This window comes from Trachymyrmex cornetzi, unplaced genomic scaffold (genome assembly GCF_001594075.2).
Source record: "Trachymyrmex cornetzi isolate Tcor2-1 unplaced genomic scaffold, Tcor1.1 scaffold20, whole genome shotgun sequence".
Classification (NCBI taxonomy): Eukaryota; Metazoa; Arthropoda; class Insecta; order Hymenoptera; family Formicidae; genus Trachymyrmex; species Trachymyrmex cornetzi.
The window spans coordinates 34,679-48,736 of NW_017296636.1; the positions used below are offsets into that span (position 1 = coordinate 34,679).

General features: G+C 33.7%; 1 protein-coding gene across 1 annotated transcript; it reads right to left on the minus strand.

Moving 5' to 3' along the window:
* Positions 1-431: 431 nt before the first annotated feature.
* On the minus strand, positions 432-13,856 carry timeout (circadian regulator timeout). Its single transcript, XM_018505132.1, is given in 15 exon segments — positions 432-612; positions 6,581-6,661; positions 6,779-6,929; positions 7,017-7,159; positions 8,210-8,364; positions 8,439-8,571; positions 9,220-9,482; positions 9,765-9,882; positions 11,817-11,980; positions 12,139-12,234; positions 12,324-12,455; positions 12,523-12,703; positions 12,869-13,022; positions 13,105-13,220; positions 13,622-13,856. Coding segments are annotated over 14 exon segments (2,052 nt in total). The 5' UTR covers positions 13,205-13,220; positions 13,622-13,856.
* Positions 13,857-14,058: the final 202 nt, after the last annotated feature.

The following is a 14,058-nucleotide window of genomic DNA, read 5'->3' on the forward strand; positions in this document are numbered from 1 at the left end:
AAAAAAAATATAGAAAAAATGCAATTATTAGTACACTTTCGTGCACGTTCAAGTTTTTCTTCCAAAATATTGAACAAACTTTATAATTCAATAAATCAGCAGTCGTAACGAACTCTCCTTCGTAAAGGAAGGAAAACAGCTCATTACTTCCATGCTTTAACTTAATAACAGACTTTGCTCTTTATAATTAGGCGGACGTAAAGCAGGAGGCTACTCTTTTCTCATAGGGTATATATGCAGAGAGGATATAAGTTTCTCGATAGACTGAAGTTGTACTGGCAATCCTTAGGAGAGCAAAAAATGTTAACAACCCGTGCTTTTAAAGAATTTAAAGTACTAAATTTTAAATCCACATTTCGCGAGTGAGCTGCTAATAATTGTCAATACATGTTTTATTTCCTATCCAGTTAATACGTATATTGTCGCAAATTTTATTTACATGATCTTAAACACATTATTAAGAAATGCTTATGTTCATCATAAAAGATATAAAATTAAAAATAAAATAACTCACCACCCAGATCTGTAAAGAAGATTTCGCGAAGAGCTAGAAATTCTTCCTCGGGAAGTATGTCCACTTTTCCGAAACAGTCATTCTCGGGCCAGATTTCTCTGTAACATAATTTTATTCAAACATCTATTTTTAATATCCTTGCGTAAATTATTGATAATTACATTAATAAGTTATAGTTATTAATATAATTACATTAATAATAACTATAATGTAAGAGAAACTTAGCAACAACAACAATTCAATAACATGGTAACGTTACGCCATCATAAACAGTTTACCAGCTCTAATGTTCAGCAATGTAAATTCTCATATATAATATGTATACACACACACACACACACATATATATATAACTTATTACAAACTGCACAAACTTTATATTTCATAAAACTGCAAAGTTCGATATATTAAATATTGAAAATTATTTATAGTTGAATCTTTTTACCGTAGACCGCACGAGATGAAAACATTAATTATTTTGTAATATTATATTTAAAAAATGTATTACAACTAAAAAATACATTAATTTTTTTTAAGAAAACTAAATCACATTTTTTAAATCAGACAAAATTCTTTGTAAAATGTTGTAACACTTTTCCTAAATTACAATATCATCGAAAGTTTCAATGGATCAAAGTATAAAAAATTTCTAATCCTATAAATAATGTATGGAATAATGAATTTATAAATTGTTAATAAGATTGATGTGATTAAATAAAAGAAGTTCATTATCTGAAGATATATGACTAAGGAAGATTCGATGCAGAGCAGCAACGCGATGAGAAGTCCGAGTGGCAAACTCAATGAGTCTCATAGAAGGTTCCTTTGAGCATGAGAGCCTCACCACGATCTACACCAACATTGGACTCCTTGCGTCAAGTGCTCACACCCAACCCTTATTCTTCGTCGACCCACCTCTCTACGCTACCTACGCTATCGTTGATACTGACACACATGCATCTCCTTTACAAAGTATCTGTGTATCTTAGGGCCACAAAGCGGAAAGTGCCACCACCATCGTCAGACGAGGAAATAGAGAAGAGGCACGTAAGAGAGAAGAAAGACTTTCGAAGATAAAAATAGCAACGAAGCAAGCCAATTTATATATTTGAATTTTGTTAAATTTATCATTAAAATTTACCACAACATGCGTTTGCGATTCAAAATTTTTGCAAAATTTACTAACTACAAAATTGATAAAAATTGAATTATATGACGTTGTATACTAAAAAAAATAATATAATTCTCTCTAAATAAGACTTTTAATAATTTTATTTTATGTATAAAATATTTTTTATTTTACTTTGTATGATATAACTGTTTCAGTACTTATTTCCAATCCCTCATAGTTTACAAATCATTGATCCCTCTACACTTTTTTTATTTAAAAAAAATTACATCCAAGACATGAAAGCTGGCTTAGTTGGGTGTGAGACACCCTATATACTTTATGAGAATTCAGAAAAAAGAAAACAGATGGTCATGTGCGAACGTGACTAGGAAACAAAGGTAAAGTCACGTCTTCAGGAACGCCCCGAAGAAAGGTGTAGCTAATGGTGAAACACTTTTAACCTTACATTACACGATGGTACGACTCTCAAATATCACTTCATTCGTTTTAAATGTATACTAAAGATATCTATTTACAATTTTTTAATTACATATAAAAAATGTATACAGCTTCAAAAACTATTTTCATGAAAAAAGAACTTTATGCTGTGTTATGCAGTTTCTAACTTATTTATCACATAAAATTTTTTTTTAATAATTGAGAATTATTTTCTTGCAAACTTAAATATCTATAAAATTTTTTGTCAATATATTTTATTTTATTAAATAAATTCTATAAGTTTGTATTGGCAAATATATAAAGATTATAAGATTATTAAGATTGTTATGAGAGAGAGAGAGAGAGAGAGAGAGAGAGAGATATTTTAATCATTATTCAATTCCAGTTTTAAATACATCGAATCAAATATTCCAATCAAACTACAAAAATTTGCAGTTACATGGTAACAACGGTTTTGTTGAAGTATCCAAAAAGCTAAAAGCAGATTTTAAAATAATTTTATTGAATCATCAAAATAATAACGCTGAAGCATGATAAGCAACGTTGCAAAAAAATTTTGACTTTATCTCAGCTTGAACATTCTACATAATTATTTGGATGGTCTAATAAAATTATTTTCAGCTCTGTATAAGTTAAATTTTTAGCTAATTCAGCAAAATCTTTCCGTGTAAAGATTACAACTATGAAAAATTCTAATTTTATAGGTGATTAAACTCAATATTTGCATATTCAAACAGAAAAGAAACAGAGAATCACAAACTATAAAGAGTACAATAAAAATTATAATATTACGATGATGGATTTCTTTATCAATACTTTTGCACTGTAATCATATAGCTTTCAGCTGTAAAAATAACAATGGCGATAAAAATCTTTTCTTCTTCCTTTCATTGTCATAGCATTGCGCGATTGATAATGAAAATCGTTTCTACTTTACTCCGTCCTAATAGAGCTGGAGTCGTATTAAAATCCAGAGAATTGGATTTGGTCACTTGACATGAAATTGCACTTAGTTACAATTGTACTATATAAAAGCGAAGCGCGTATGGACGGTTCTAACGCGGATACGTATGCACATAGAACGTGTTTCGTTTTATGCGTATACACGCGACACACATCTGTACGTTTTACAATATACGACTCGGATTGAAATCAAGTTTGGACATGATCCATCCACGTTTTACACACGAGCAAACACGTAATCCATATAGTGCACATTAGTCGAGTCGCGGCTAGCGTATACAAAATACTAAAATAAAGTAAAATCTAGGACAAAAATTGTTATGAAATGTCGACTGTAGTTGATGATTCTTTTGATTCCAGTTGTATTGAATATATATTAAATTAAATTAAGCCCATATGATAATTAAATCGTCTATCTTTGACTAAATAATACCCCCCCCCCCCCAACTTGAAATTAGAAAAATAAATTTTCTCACTATTGATTTTCATTATTAAAACTTAATTATAAAAAAATATTCATTAATTTTTATAACTGCCATTTGGATAAGAAATTCAGTCTTATCGTTTCATACATTAATCGCGAGTCGCGCTGATAACGCATTTTAGGTTCGCAGGTCAAGAGAGTCCGGTCCACTTTCGGTAGCTTTCCAAAATTTTCTCCACTGGAGATGAATCCAATAAGCTGACGCAAAGGAAGAGGACGCAAAAGAAGAGGAAGGGTGCTGCCCCCGAAGAGGAAGAAGTGGCTCGTACGACGCTGGTGCTGGCTTCCTGAATAGAAATTCAGCAGCATACAATCCCCATTATCCCTCGATTTGAAGTTCCGCGACAATGGAATCTCTCAGACGCGCCGCGCCGTGCCCGTCGTCGTCATCGTCGTCGTCGCCGGCGTCGTCGTCGTCGTCTTCCGACTCAGCGTTCCGACATACAAGCCGATACCGCTTTGCCAGACATGAAATAGATAATTTCGACACGTCCATTTTCATGCTTGGCAAAGACTCAAAGTGATGAATCAGCCTTCGGACTTGGATATTAAATTGTCACAGAAAAGCACTTAAATGTATTTACATTATCATATTTCTGACAAGTTCTCTTTAAAAATTCTCTCCAAGATTTATCTCTACAGATATTCTTCTCTTTTTTTTTTTATTATTCTCCTAACTGTACGCAAAAAGACAAAGTTATTCTAGAAACAGATATTTCCAATGTTCTTGAATAAACTAGATTTTGTTTCAACATATTAATCACAATATCCTAAAATACATAGTGAAAGGAAATTTCAAGCTAGTGCTTCGCAAACAATGAAATCATTACTGCACTGCGATTAGATATGAAGAGAAGAAAATGATAAATTGAAGCAGATTTTTTTTTATAGTAAGTCGTAATCATCTTACGCAATTCGTAAAATCACTGTACGGGTTGGAGGGTCGCAGACGGTGCAAATGGAAAATTAGAGGGCTAAAACCAGTAGCCAGACGACGGAGTATTTGCTAGGCAAACGAAACACGATTACCAGAAGCACTACCGTAACCGAGAAACGAAGACGTGTACGCGAAGAGAATAGAGGGTATTACACTGTTTGTCTTACGTACCTACATATTACCGTAAATGCCTTATTAACAATATTGTCTGCGCCTAGGCGTAGTCTATATACGGCGTAGTCAACAGTCTGCTACTTTTATCCCCTTGTGTGCACAAGGTCGGCATGGTCCTACAGACTACCATTGTGTACCGGCCATAGTAAACATTACCCCCCATAAAATGGACGACGGAATATTACAATCTCCCGAAGTAGTTCGCAGCGCTGATATCACGTAAAGAAAAATCGCGGAAGGGACTATAATTTCATAGCTTTATGATAGAGGAAGGCGGTGACGATAAACCCGACTTTTATCCCCGCGGTTATATCACGGCACTTCAATCTGATAGAACTAATAAAGTTAAAGATTAATGGTACAACGCCTTGTATCCGGTATCTGCCCTCAGTTAAAACTAACGTCTTAGCGCACAACGGTGTTATTTTTAAATGTCACTGACGAGGTAATTTCAGATTGTGAAATTTAGATGATAAACGTTATTTTTTGATATTTACCGAGTCATTCTGTACAAAGAAAATTTAAGACATACACGATCTGTGTACACGTTTATAGCGTAAGAGCGAAAATGCTTTGAGACGAGCCGCGTAAAGAATCTATTTACACGTCGACGGAGTTTATCAGCGAAGGGTATATCGAATCTCGCGGAAAAGCATCGAGGCAGCGATTAAGCCTTAGAGGGAGAAGGGTTGGTGAGGTAGAACGCAGAAACAAGTTGACGGAGGGACATGACTCATAGGCACATTTAGAGCTGGAACACTTCAAAGAGTTGGTTGGGTACCGGTTCACCCCGATGAACCGGTGTATACCGACGCGTTACAAGAGCGCGGTAGATCCCTTTCAGATTTAATGTAATGTAAATATCTGCGGCAGTGCAAACGCTTGGCTTTTCGCCAGTTAATTGGCCGTGTGACTGGTCGGTGCACAAAGCCAAAAAAAATCTCAAATAGTTCAATAAGCGTAATTAATATATTACAGGAATTATGACCAAGTCTAACGAAAATTATAAGAGAATAATAAGTTTTTCATCAACCGTTTTTTGTAGAACATTTTTGAAGAATTAATTTTTTAAATAAAAATAATAAGGTAATAAACGAACTTTGAGTTAAGTATATCATATGATTTTATATATACTTATAAATAATTCAAGAAAATAAATAATACATGAAAAAGAGAACAAACCGAACCATAACTTTGTTATGTAATCAGAAAGTATATTAATATTACGTGTATTTACGTCATTATTATATTACTGTCTATATTTTACTTTTATTTATGTTATTTCGTATATACTATATACGCTTGGCTCAAAGGATCCAAAATTCATCAAGTTTACGTGAATAAATCCCATGTTCTTACTGACCCTCTAACCCTAACATAATGAACGCCTTTGTTTGACAAAACAAAGCCTGCACAATCCCCGTAATTAACTGACTTACCTCGAAAATATATCTTTTGTAATTGAAAACTGTTAAATTCTCTCACAAAAATATAAGCGTTGTAAATGTATAAAACGATAAAAAACAAAGATATTTCTATTGATATATTATTTTTTAAAAATAATAACGTGCATTAAAAATTAAACGATGCAAAAATTCACAGATAGGAATTAAAAGATTTTTTATCGCGACCAAGCTGAAAATTCCATAAAAATTTACGTATGTATTAATCGCCTAGAACATAAATTACGATATTGCAAGTGAAATATTATAATTATGTATAATATTTTAATGCAAACAATCTGTCGCATTTCAATTAAACAAAATAACAGAGATGTCGTTACTTTGTAACCCACTCGTTGTATTGCATGACAATGGTTTAGGTGCAAAACTGATTCTCAAAATAAACAACAATGAACAACATTGCCATCGCTCCAGCACGAGTTTCATGACGAGTTACTTTCTAGAAATCACTTCTCAAAATAAACAAATCCTTTACCTTGCTGCACGTAGAAGACCAACTGCCTGTTCCAAGTTTCTTTGTCGCATTAATTTCTGGATTCTCTTCATAGCGTCTGCTCTACAATCAGAACAAAAAAGAAATCGTAGACGAGTATATACTTTCAATCATTTCAGCAAATATATCAATAATAACGTAAATATTATTCTACTTAACCATCATAATGTTAACACGTACTTTTGATCGTCGATAGGCGTGTCTAAGGTTGCGTCAAACGGCACCACTACAGGTATAACGGCATCGCGCATAACAGCAGATAATTCGGGACCAATAGTATCCCAACGTTCTTCCAAAGTAGGAGCTGTAGTTACGTTTTCCTGAGTAGATTCTGGTTAAAAGAAATTAAACAATTACGTGCATATCAAATTTAATCTAATATTATTTTTAAATTCTTCTAAACAGTCAATACAAAAACAAATCTTACTTTTTCCCTTTTTTGCTTTTTTTCTCTTTAACTTTATTTTTTGAATTATGAAATGTCGCTGGCCTTTCTGACAGTAGTTTTCAAGCATTTTCAGAAATGTATGAATAGTTGTGATAAGATCCACCAAGTACTGCCTAAAAGATAAGCGTATTCATGTAATTACATTGTTTTAAGCCGATGGTAAACTTAAACCGCTTTCCTTCCTTCCTTGTGACAAGAAATTAATTCAATCCCGCTACTCGCGCATTAATTTGTCAATTTAGTTCCGGCAACGCGCGCTACCGCCATCAAAGCTAAAGTTTGACGGAGCCGTCGTCCTGTTTTCGTCAGCGTCCCTGTAACGTCAAAGTAGCAGCAACGTGGCATTGCGGTACGTCGCGTCGCCCTTACATTTCCGTCGTGGAAATCCGCGCAAAACCCGTCAAACTCGTAGCAAGTTGAACGCCCACCGCCTTTTCCCATTTCGCCGGCCGGAAGGTCGATAAAAGTTGTTTATTCCGCCGAGGAACCGTAGAAGGGAGGAAGAAACCGGGTGGGTGCGAGCTACCGAGACCAGCCGCCGAAGAAGAGAAATAGTCGAAAAGGAACAGCATCGGAGGGAGCCAGAGTGGCTTCCTGGCTGGTCGAACCGATTGATCCGAAAGTGAATCAATCTGTCTGCGGTAGATAAAACTTTCGGTAAAGAGTTTTTTCTCTCTTTCTCCCCTCCCCCCTTTTTCTTCCTCCTCTCCTCTCCTCTGTCTCTCTCCCTCCCTCTCTCTCTCCCCCTCTCCTCTCTCGCTCCATGATGTGAATTTGCTCGGTAGAGACGTGCATTGTTCAGCGTAGGATGACGTGTCGCATAACTTTTTGTGATATCTGCATTACGTTACTACAGCCTGCTAAAAATTCACGAGAAATTTGCGAGGGATTCGTGAAGGATTAGCGACTTATTCTGCCAAATTAAAAGAGGAATGACTGACAATTAAAAACAATAAAAGCACAACTATGACATCAATTTTTTTTCCTTTTAATAATTTTTTTCCCTTCGTAATTTCTATTAGTTTTTTTTTTAATGTTTCAAGCCACTTTCAATTTTTTACTTTTGTAGTAATGAAGACGATAAAGTTACACAATTTATTTATGCGACGTTCACAATCTATTTTTGCGATAATAATAATGATGACGAAGTTCTATTAACTCACCGTGACATTTTAACTTCATCGAAGCACAAAAGCTGAGAGAGTATCGTTTCCCGATATTCCGGGACATAAAAGATATTGCTTTTAATTATCTTGCTAGATTCCCTAACACCATCATCGCTATTCTTATCCATTGCCATAAGAGTGTTAAGAAGTTCCTAAAACATGAGACGTATTTTTGTTAGCTTCTCCAAATATTCACATGTAACACTAATTATCATAAAATTCCTACCTGATATGCCTTTAATGCCAAATGTAATCTACGAGACCAAAGTGGTATCTTTTTTTTATCGACTATTATCATCTCATAATATTGGTCCATTTGTCTTTGCACTACATAAAACACTTCTGTAGATATAGTTTCGCTAAATAGTAAAATAAAATAATTCATTTTTTAATGAACTTTTTCGTGAACTTACGATGAATAATACAAAATATTCAAATTTTAAATACGTGCAAAGAATGTATAAAATAAAAATAACTTTTTTTTCTATATATATTTTTATCATTGTAACAAAAATCGATACCAGTGAATCAATCTGCCAATAAATTTGATCCAACAGAAATGAAGGATTATATACATTGGCGTATATCGCAGCTAACGAATTGTAAACAAAATACGAACTATATAAAGTACATTGTTTAATCAAGAAATGTGTAAATATATGTATAGGATCAGTACAGATCTAGCTTAATAAATAAATTTTAACAAACCTTTGATACAAAAAATAATTTAAATAAATGTTTATCGGTTCAAAAAAAAATTATATTAATATAAACATTCAGTGACATTTGATTCCATTCGAAACCGTTGTAAAAATTATTCTATGACATAAAGTTAGATGGTTCAGCCTGTTCGCGCGGACGCTGGAGAATTTTCTTTCTAGACAAGATCCGAAAGAAAGCGACGATGCGTAAAACGAGTTCGTAAACTGTCTCGCTTTCTGCCTCTTTAGCCGAGATATGCGACAATGTAGACTACGCTATGAAAAACTTAAAGCGCGAAGATTTACCTTACATATTTCACTTGAAACTTGTAATGTCGATTGAACTCCATGAAGAAACGTAAGGCCCACAGATAGACAGCTGCTTCCACTGCTTGGTCATGAGGGTCATTGATAAAGCAAGATCGAGTGAATTTCATCACGGGGTTGTAAGCCCCGCTTAGAAATTCTACACAAAATTCTTTTAGAAAGAGCCGTACGCTGAGGACAGACGTGCGCTCTTCCTTGGCGTCTTGCAGGCTCATTTTATCTCTGCGTCGCTTCACTCTTTTCTATTGCAAAAGACACGTGCCTTCTATTCATACTCGACAATTTCGTTCGAATAAAACTCGAATATAACACACAATAAGGAACCATATTCTCGAAAAATATCACATACAAAAATACTAAGAAAATCTGTAATATACGTAATGCTATACTATAGTATTCTTGAATATTTTTGTATACAATATTTTTCAAGAATACGAACTCTGAGCTATCTCTACATTGTCAGAAACTGCATTGTAGAAAGACACGGAAAAGTTACAAATTAATAATCAACTTGCAAAATTTACCTTATCGTGACCAAATTCCACTGCTTCGATTTTTTGATACGGTTTATGGCATATCATTTGATTTTCTCCGATAGCTTTCATATTTTGCACGACGTAAGTACCGCCGAATCGTGAGTGTCTAATTAATCAAATAAAAACATAATATCAAAGATTAAAGTTATTCACAAAGCAAAATATATTCTTGAATTTTTCAAATGTAAACGTAACGTGTGATAGAATACGATATACAACGACGGAAAAATAATATGTGCGATTCAAGTAAAGATTGGATTTCTTGTTTAGCTTTCGCGTCTCCCTTCCTTATCGTCTCCACGAATTGAGAAGCGAGTATAATGTGGTCCCTTGCTACTAAAAAAAGATCATTCGAATCCAATTTCAGCCATGATTCCATGAGCAAAGATTCAATCAATAGAATAGAAAGCAGCTGTCAACGACAGATAGTTTCCTAAATGACGAAGACGCGAACCCTATCCATTTTCTTATACTTTTTTTTCTCACGAAAGTCCATGATTCTCCTCTATTTTTAAATAAATAGCTAACTTCTTGAAAAGTTTATCGATGGCATAATCACAAATAAAATTCAAAATAATTTTAAATTTGCATTTAGCTACGTAAAAACATTACGAATTTTAAGGAAAGCAATCTCAAATAATAAAATACTTATAATTTCTGTACGAAACTGTACATATGTGTAATATACATGTATACACAATATGTGAGAATATTGTGAGAACACAATAAATAAAAATAAATAAAATAACAAAAATGCGGCGAGCACGTACACTAGCTGCTATCCAATTTTGTTCGTATGTTTACTATTGCTATCAAAAAGAGATCTGTGTTCGTGACACAGCTAGGCGCTGCTTTATCGTTTTCCGATCAAATTATCTTTCCATCGATCGATTGAGAACACGCGGAAGGCGGAGGGATCTTTTCACCGCACATGGAGTCCCTTTCAACTCGTAAAAAGCCTTTCGCGAAGACGTGGATGCGCGCGTCTTCTTGGAACGCGCTCGTTACAAGAATACGGCTCGCTTCTCTCCAACAAGTGGATAAAAGCTTCTATTCATGCTTCGGGTGGTCCTACCTTAAAAACTAGGTCATATTCATTATACGCATATCGTATCGCGAACACACCGCGGTAACTCCCAAAGGCATCCGTCAAGTAGCAATCGGCGCCTTTTAGTCATCCCATTTTTACGATCACAGGCTTTTAGCTGTGGCCGCTCATTAAAGTGGTAATTACGCGGTAGCCATCCGCATTAAATGCATTCTCCCGTGTATCACGGTAAAAACGTACGGATAATAAAGCTAACGTATGAATAGAACTGAATTAAACTCACAGACATTGTTACGACAAGACGTCGTCATATTAAATAAACCAAATTAAAAGTACATATTTAAAAAAGGCAATTTTAATTCGAGTATCATTAATTTTAAACGAACTTTTTTCAAGTAAGCGAATTTTTAAGTAAATATGCGTCGTATAAATCCTATTTATTTCACATAACTACATTTGTATTGTTTTATATCAAAGAAATTATTTTAAATTTGTTAGAGAAAAATTAATTTACACAATATATATATATATATATATATATATCTTTCTCTTTCTCGGTTTTTAATTTATACAGCTGTATAGTACAAGTAAAACGAATGTAATTTTAACGTTATGTAGATAGTACATAGGATAGTATCCTAAAATTCGCGTATATGAAATACATAACGCAATTCTTTATGTCAGATATCATGCATAGTTGTTATAAAAATCTTTAAAAGAAATAATAAAACAGCGTATATATGTCCAGCGTGTAATGCCTCTGATTCATGCGTAACTTATTGTTAAAGCGCTCACTTGTTAGTTTTAAATTACTCTCATTTAGAAACAATTATTTGGATGTAATTTAATGGAACAGTGTTTCTTTTGACACAAAGAATCGCAATGTATTGTCTATGCGCATAAATTATATAGGACACTCAATTAATCACATTATTTTATCAATAAATTTTGATAGTTTTCTTATTAATAAATAATAATACATATAAACTCACCTTGACCCAGCGTACTTTTTTACTTTGTAAATTTTTTCACGTAGCTCTTTTTGTCGCAAGGCTACGAGACTAGCCTCGTCATTTTCTCTTTCAGCGGTGCTACGTTGCAACCCAGATGCAGCCAACAAACTTGCATTTTGCTCACGTAACATTAAAGATATAATCTAGCAAAGTATGAAAATATTATTTACGAGTAACAAGTTTACGAATAATAAACAATAAGTTCTTAGTAACAGTATTTTTATAGAATTATGTTGAAATAAAATATATAAATAAAATATAAAAATAGGGTAAATAAATATAACTAATATGTTGTATATACCTCTAAAATTTGCATGTGGTACTGTTGTTCATTCTTGTTACTGACAATAAATAATATAATATCCACTATGCCAGATGCATGAAATGCAAATAATAGCTATAAAAAAATGTATGTATGCCACTTAAAACAATATTCCATATAACACATTTTAAGAATAAAAAAATTTGAATGTTGACATAATTCACCTCATCATGGACAGTGGCATCATTATCAACTCTTTTATCATTGTCATTAGGTGGCACTTGCAATACATTTCTAATAAAAGCAAGAATTCTTTCAATTGTTAATTCATTTTCTTCTTCTCTTTCTGTACTATCCTATAAAATAAAAATTATCTTGAAACTGATAAAATCTATTACAAGGACATAAAATTTCTCCACTTACAATGTTAAATAGAGTCCCTAAACGACCAGCCACTGTCAACCACACATCCTCATCGGTTAACGCTGCTTTATACTCTTGTAAATATGTAAGAATTTGTTGATAGAAACTACGCATTGTTTTTTCAGTAGGTATCTGTTCATTGTAAATTACAAACGCAGAGCTTGTCAGATTAATAAGTAATCTGTTTAAAAGAAATAGATAAATAATACAGTTATGTTCTTACATGAAGTATGAGAGAGTTATAATATATGTTTCATATATTGAATATATTCCTTCAACTCTACTTGTGAGTAATAATGTTCCATACGTTCAATATATTTAACTCTATTTGTACACTAATACATACCGCAACAAGACATCCCAAAGTTCAACATTTTTAACATGATGTATAAGAATCTTTACAAGATCTGTCTGAAGTAATTTCATTTGTCCAAGAAAGCGTCTTATAGTATGTGTATCGTCATCTCTTTTAAGATATCTGATAAGATCCTTTATAACTTCTATTAAAAAATTGATATATTATCAAATATTTTATCTCACTTTAATATGTTATTTCAAAACAAAATCAAAGTAAATCTTTACCTAAGCAATTCTTGTCTAAATGGTAAGTAGTTCCATCATAATATCCAATTGCAGCACAAGTAGCAGTGAGTTCAGCAGAAAGATAATCTAGCATTGCCATGCTTGAGCAATATAAACTGCAAAAATTTCAGTATGTAATATTTATCTCTCAACTCAATCAAGAGGTCATATCGAGTAATTTTTATGTGTATAACTACAGTAACTATTGAATAACAATGCACATTATTTCTTTTTTAATTTCGTTAGTCTACTCCCTTTTTATTTAAAATAATAATGTCCAGTAAATATTTAAAAATATAAAAAACGTAAGTTAAATTGACATTCTTGACATCTCTTAATGAGAAATTAAAATATAAAAGTGTGTGTTGTTACTAATCCTTTTTCAAATACACGGCTGCTTTAAGAATATCACTTGACAAGAAGCACTGACAACAGCCAAGTTTCTTTTCCCCAAAATTAACGATACGGCTTTTGTTCCGAACACTCAATTTAATGACAATAGATTCTTTAAACTTACCTTGCGAAATATCCAGCACCGGTGACGGTGCCACATCAAATTGTAGGTTATGTCGCGACGCGGGATGGAATAAGCGCGCATAAAGCAAACACTCCGCACTTCTCGTAACGAGACATGCACATACACTCAAAACGCCAATACAAGACTCATCACGAAAAGTGTTAAGCTCTGTCACTGACTTTCGTACTTATCTAAGAAAATCGAAACAATCACACGCGACGAATCTCACCAAACGCAACAGGTGAGGAAAGAGAAAAGCGCGCGAATCAAGCAGACGCCAACTTCGTTCGGTCACGTGATCGGCCGATCGCTCGCGCTCGGCAGGGCTCGGTTCTTTACGCCTCAGTTCAGACCGAAGCGGTTGCAACACGGCGGCGGTTGGCTTGTAGTTGAACGGCGCGACGGAGCGCCAGGTAAATTACTGAATTATTGTTATT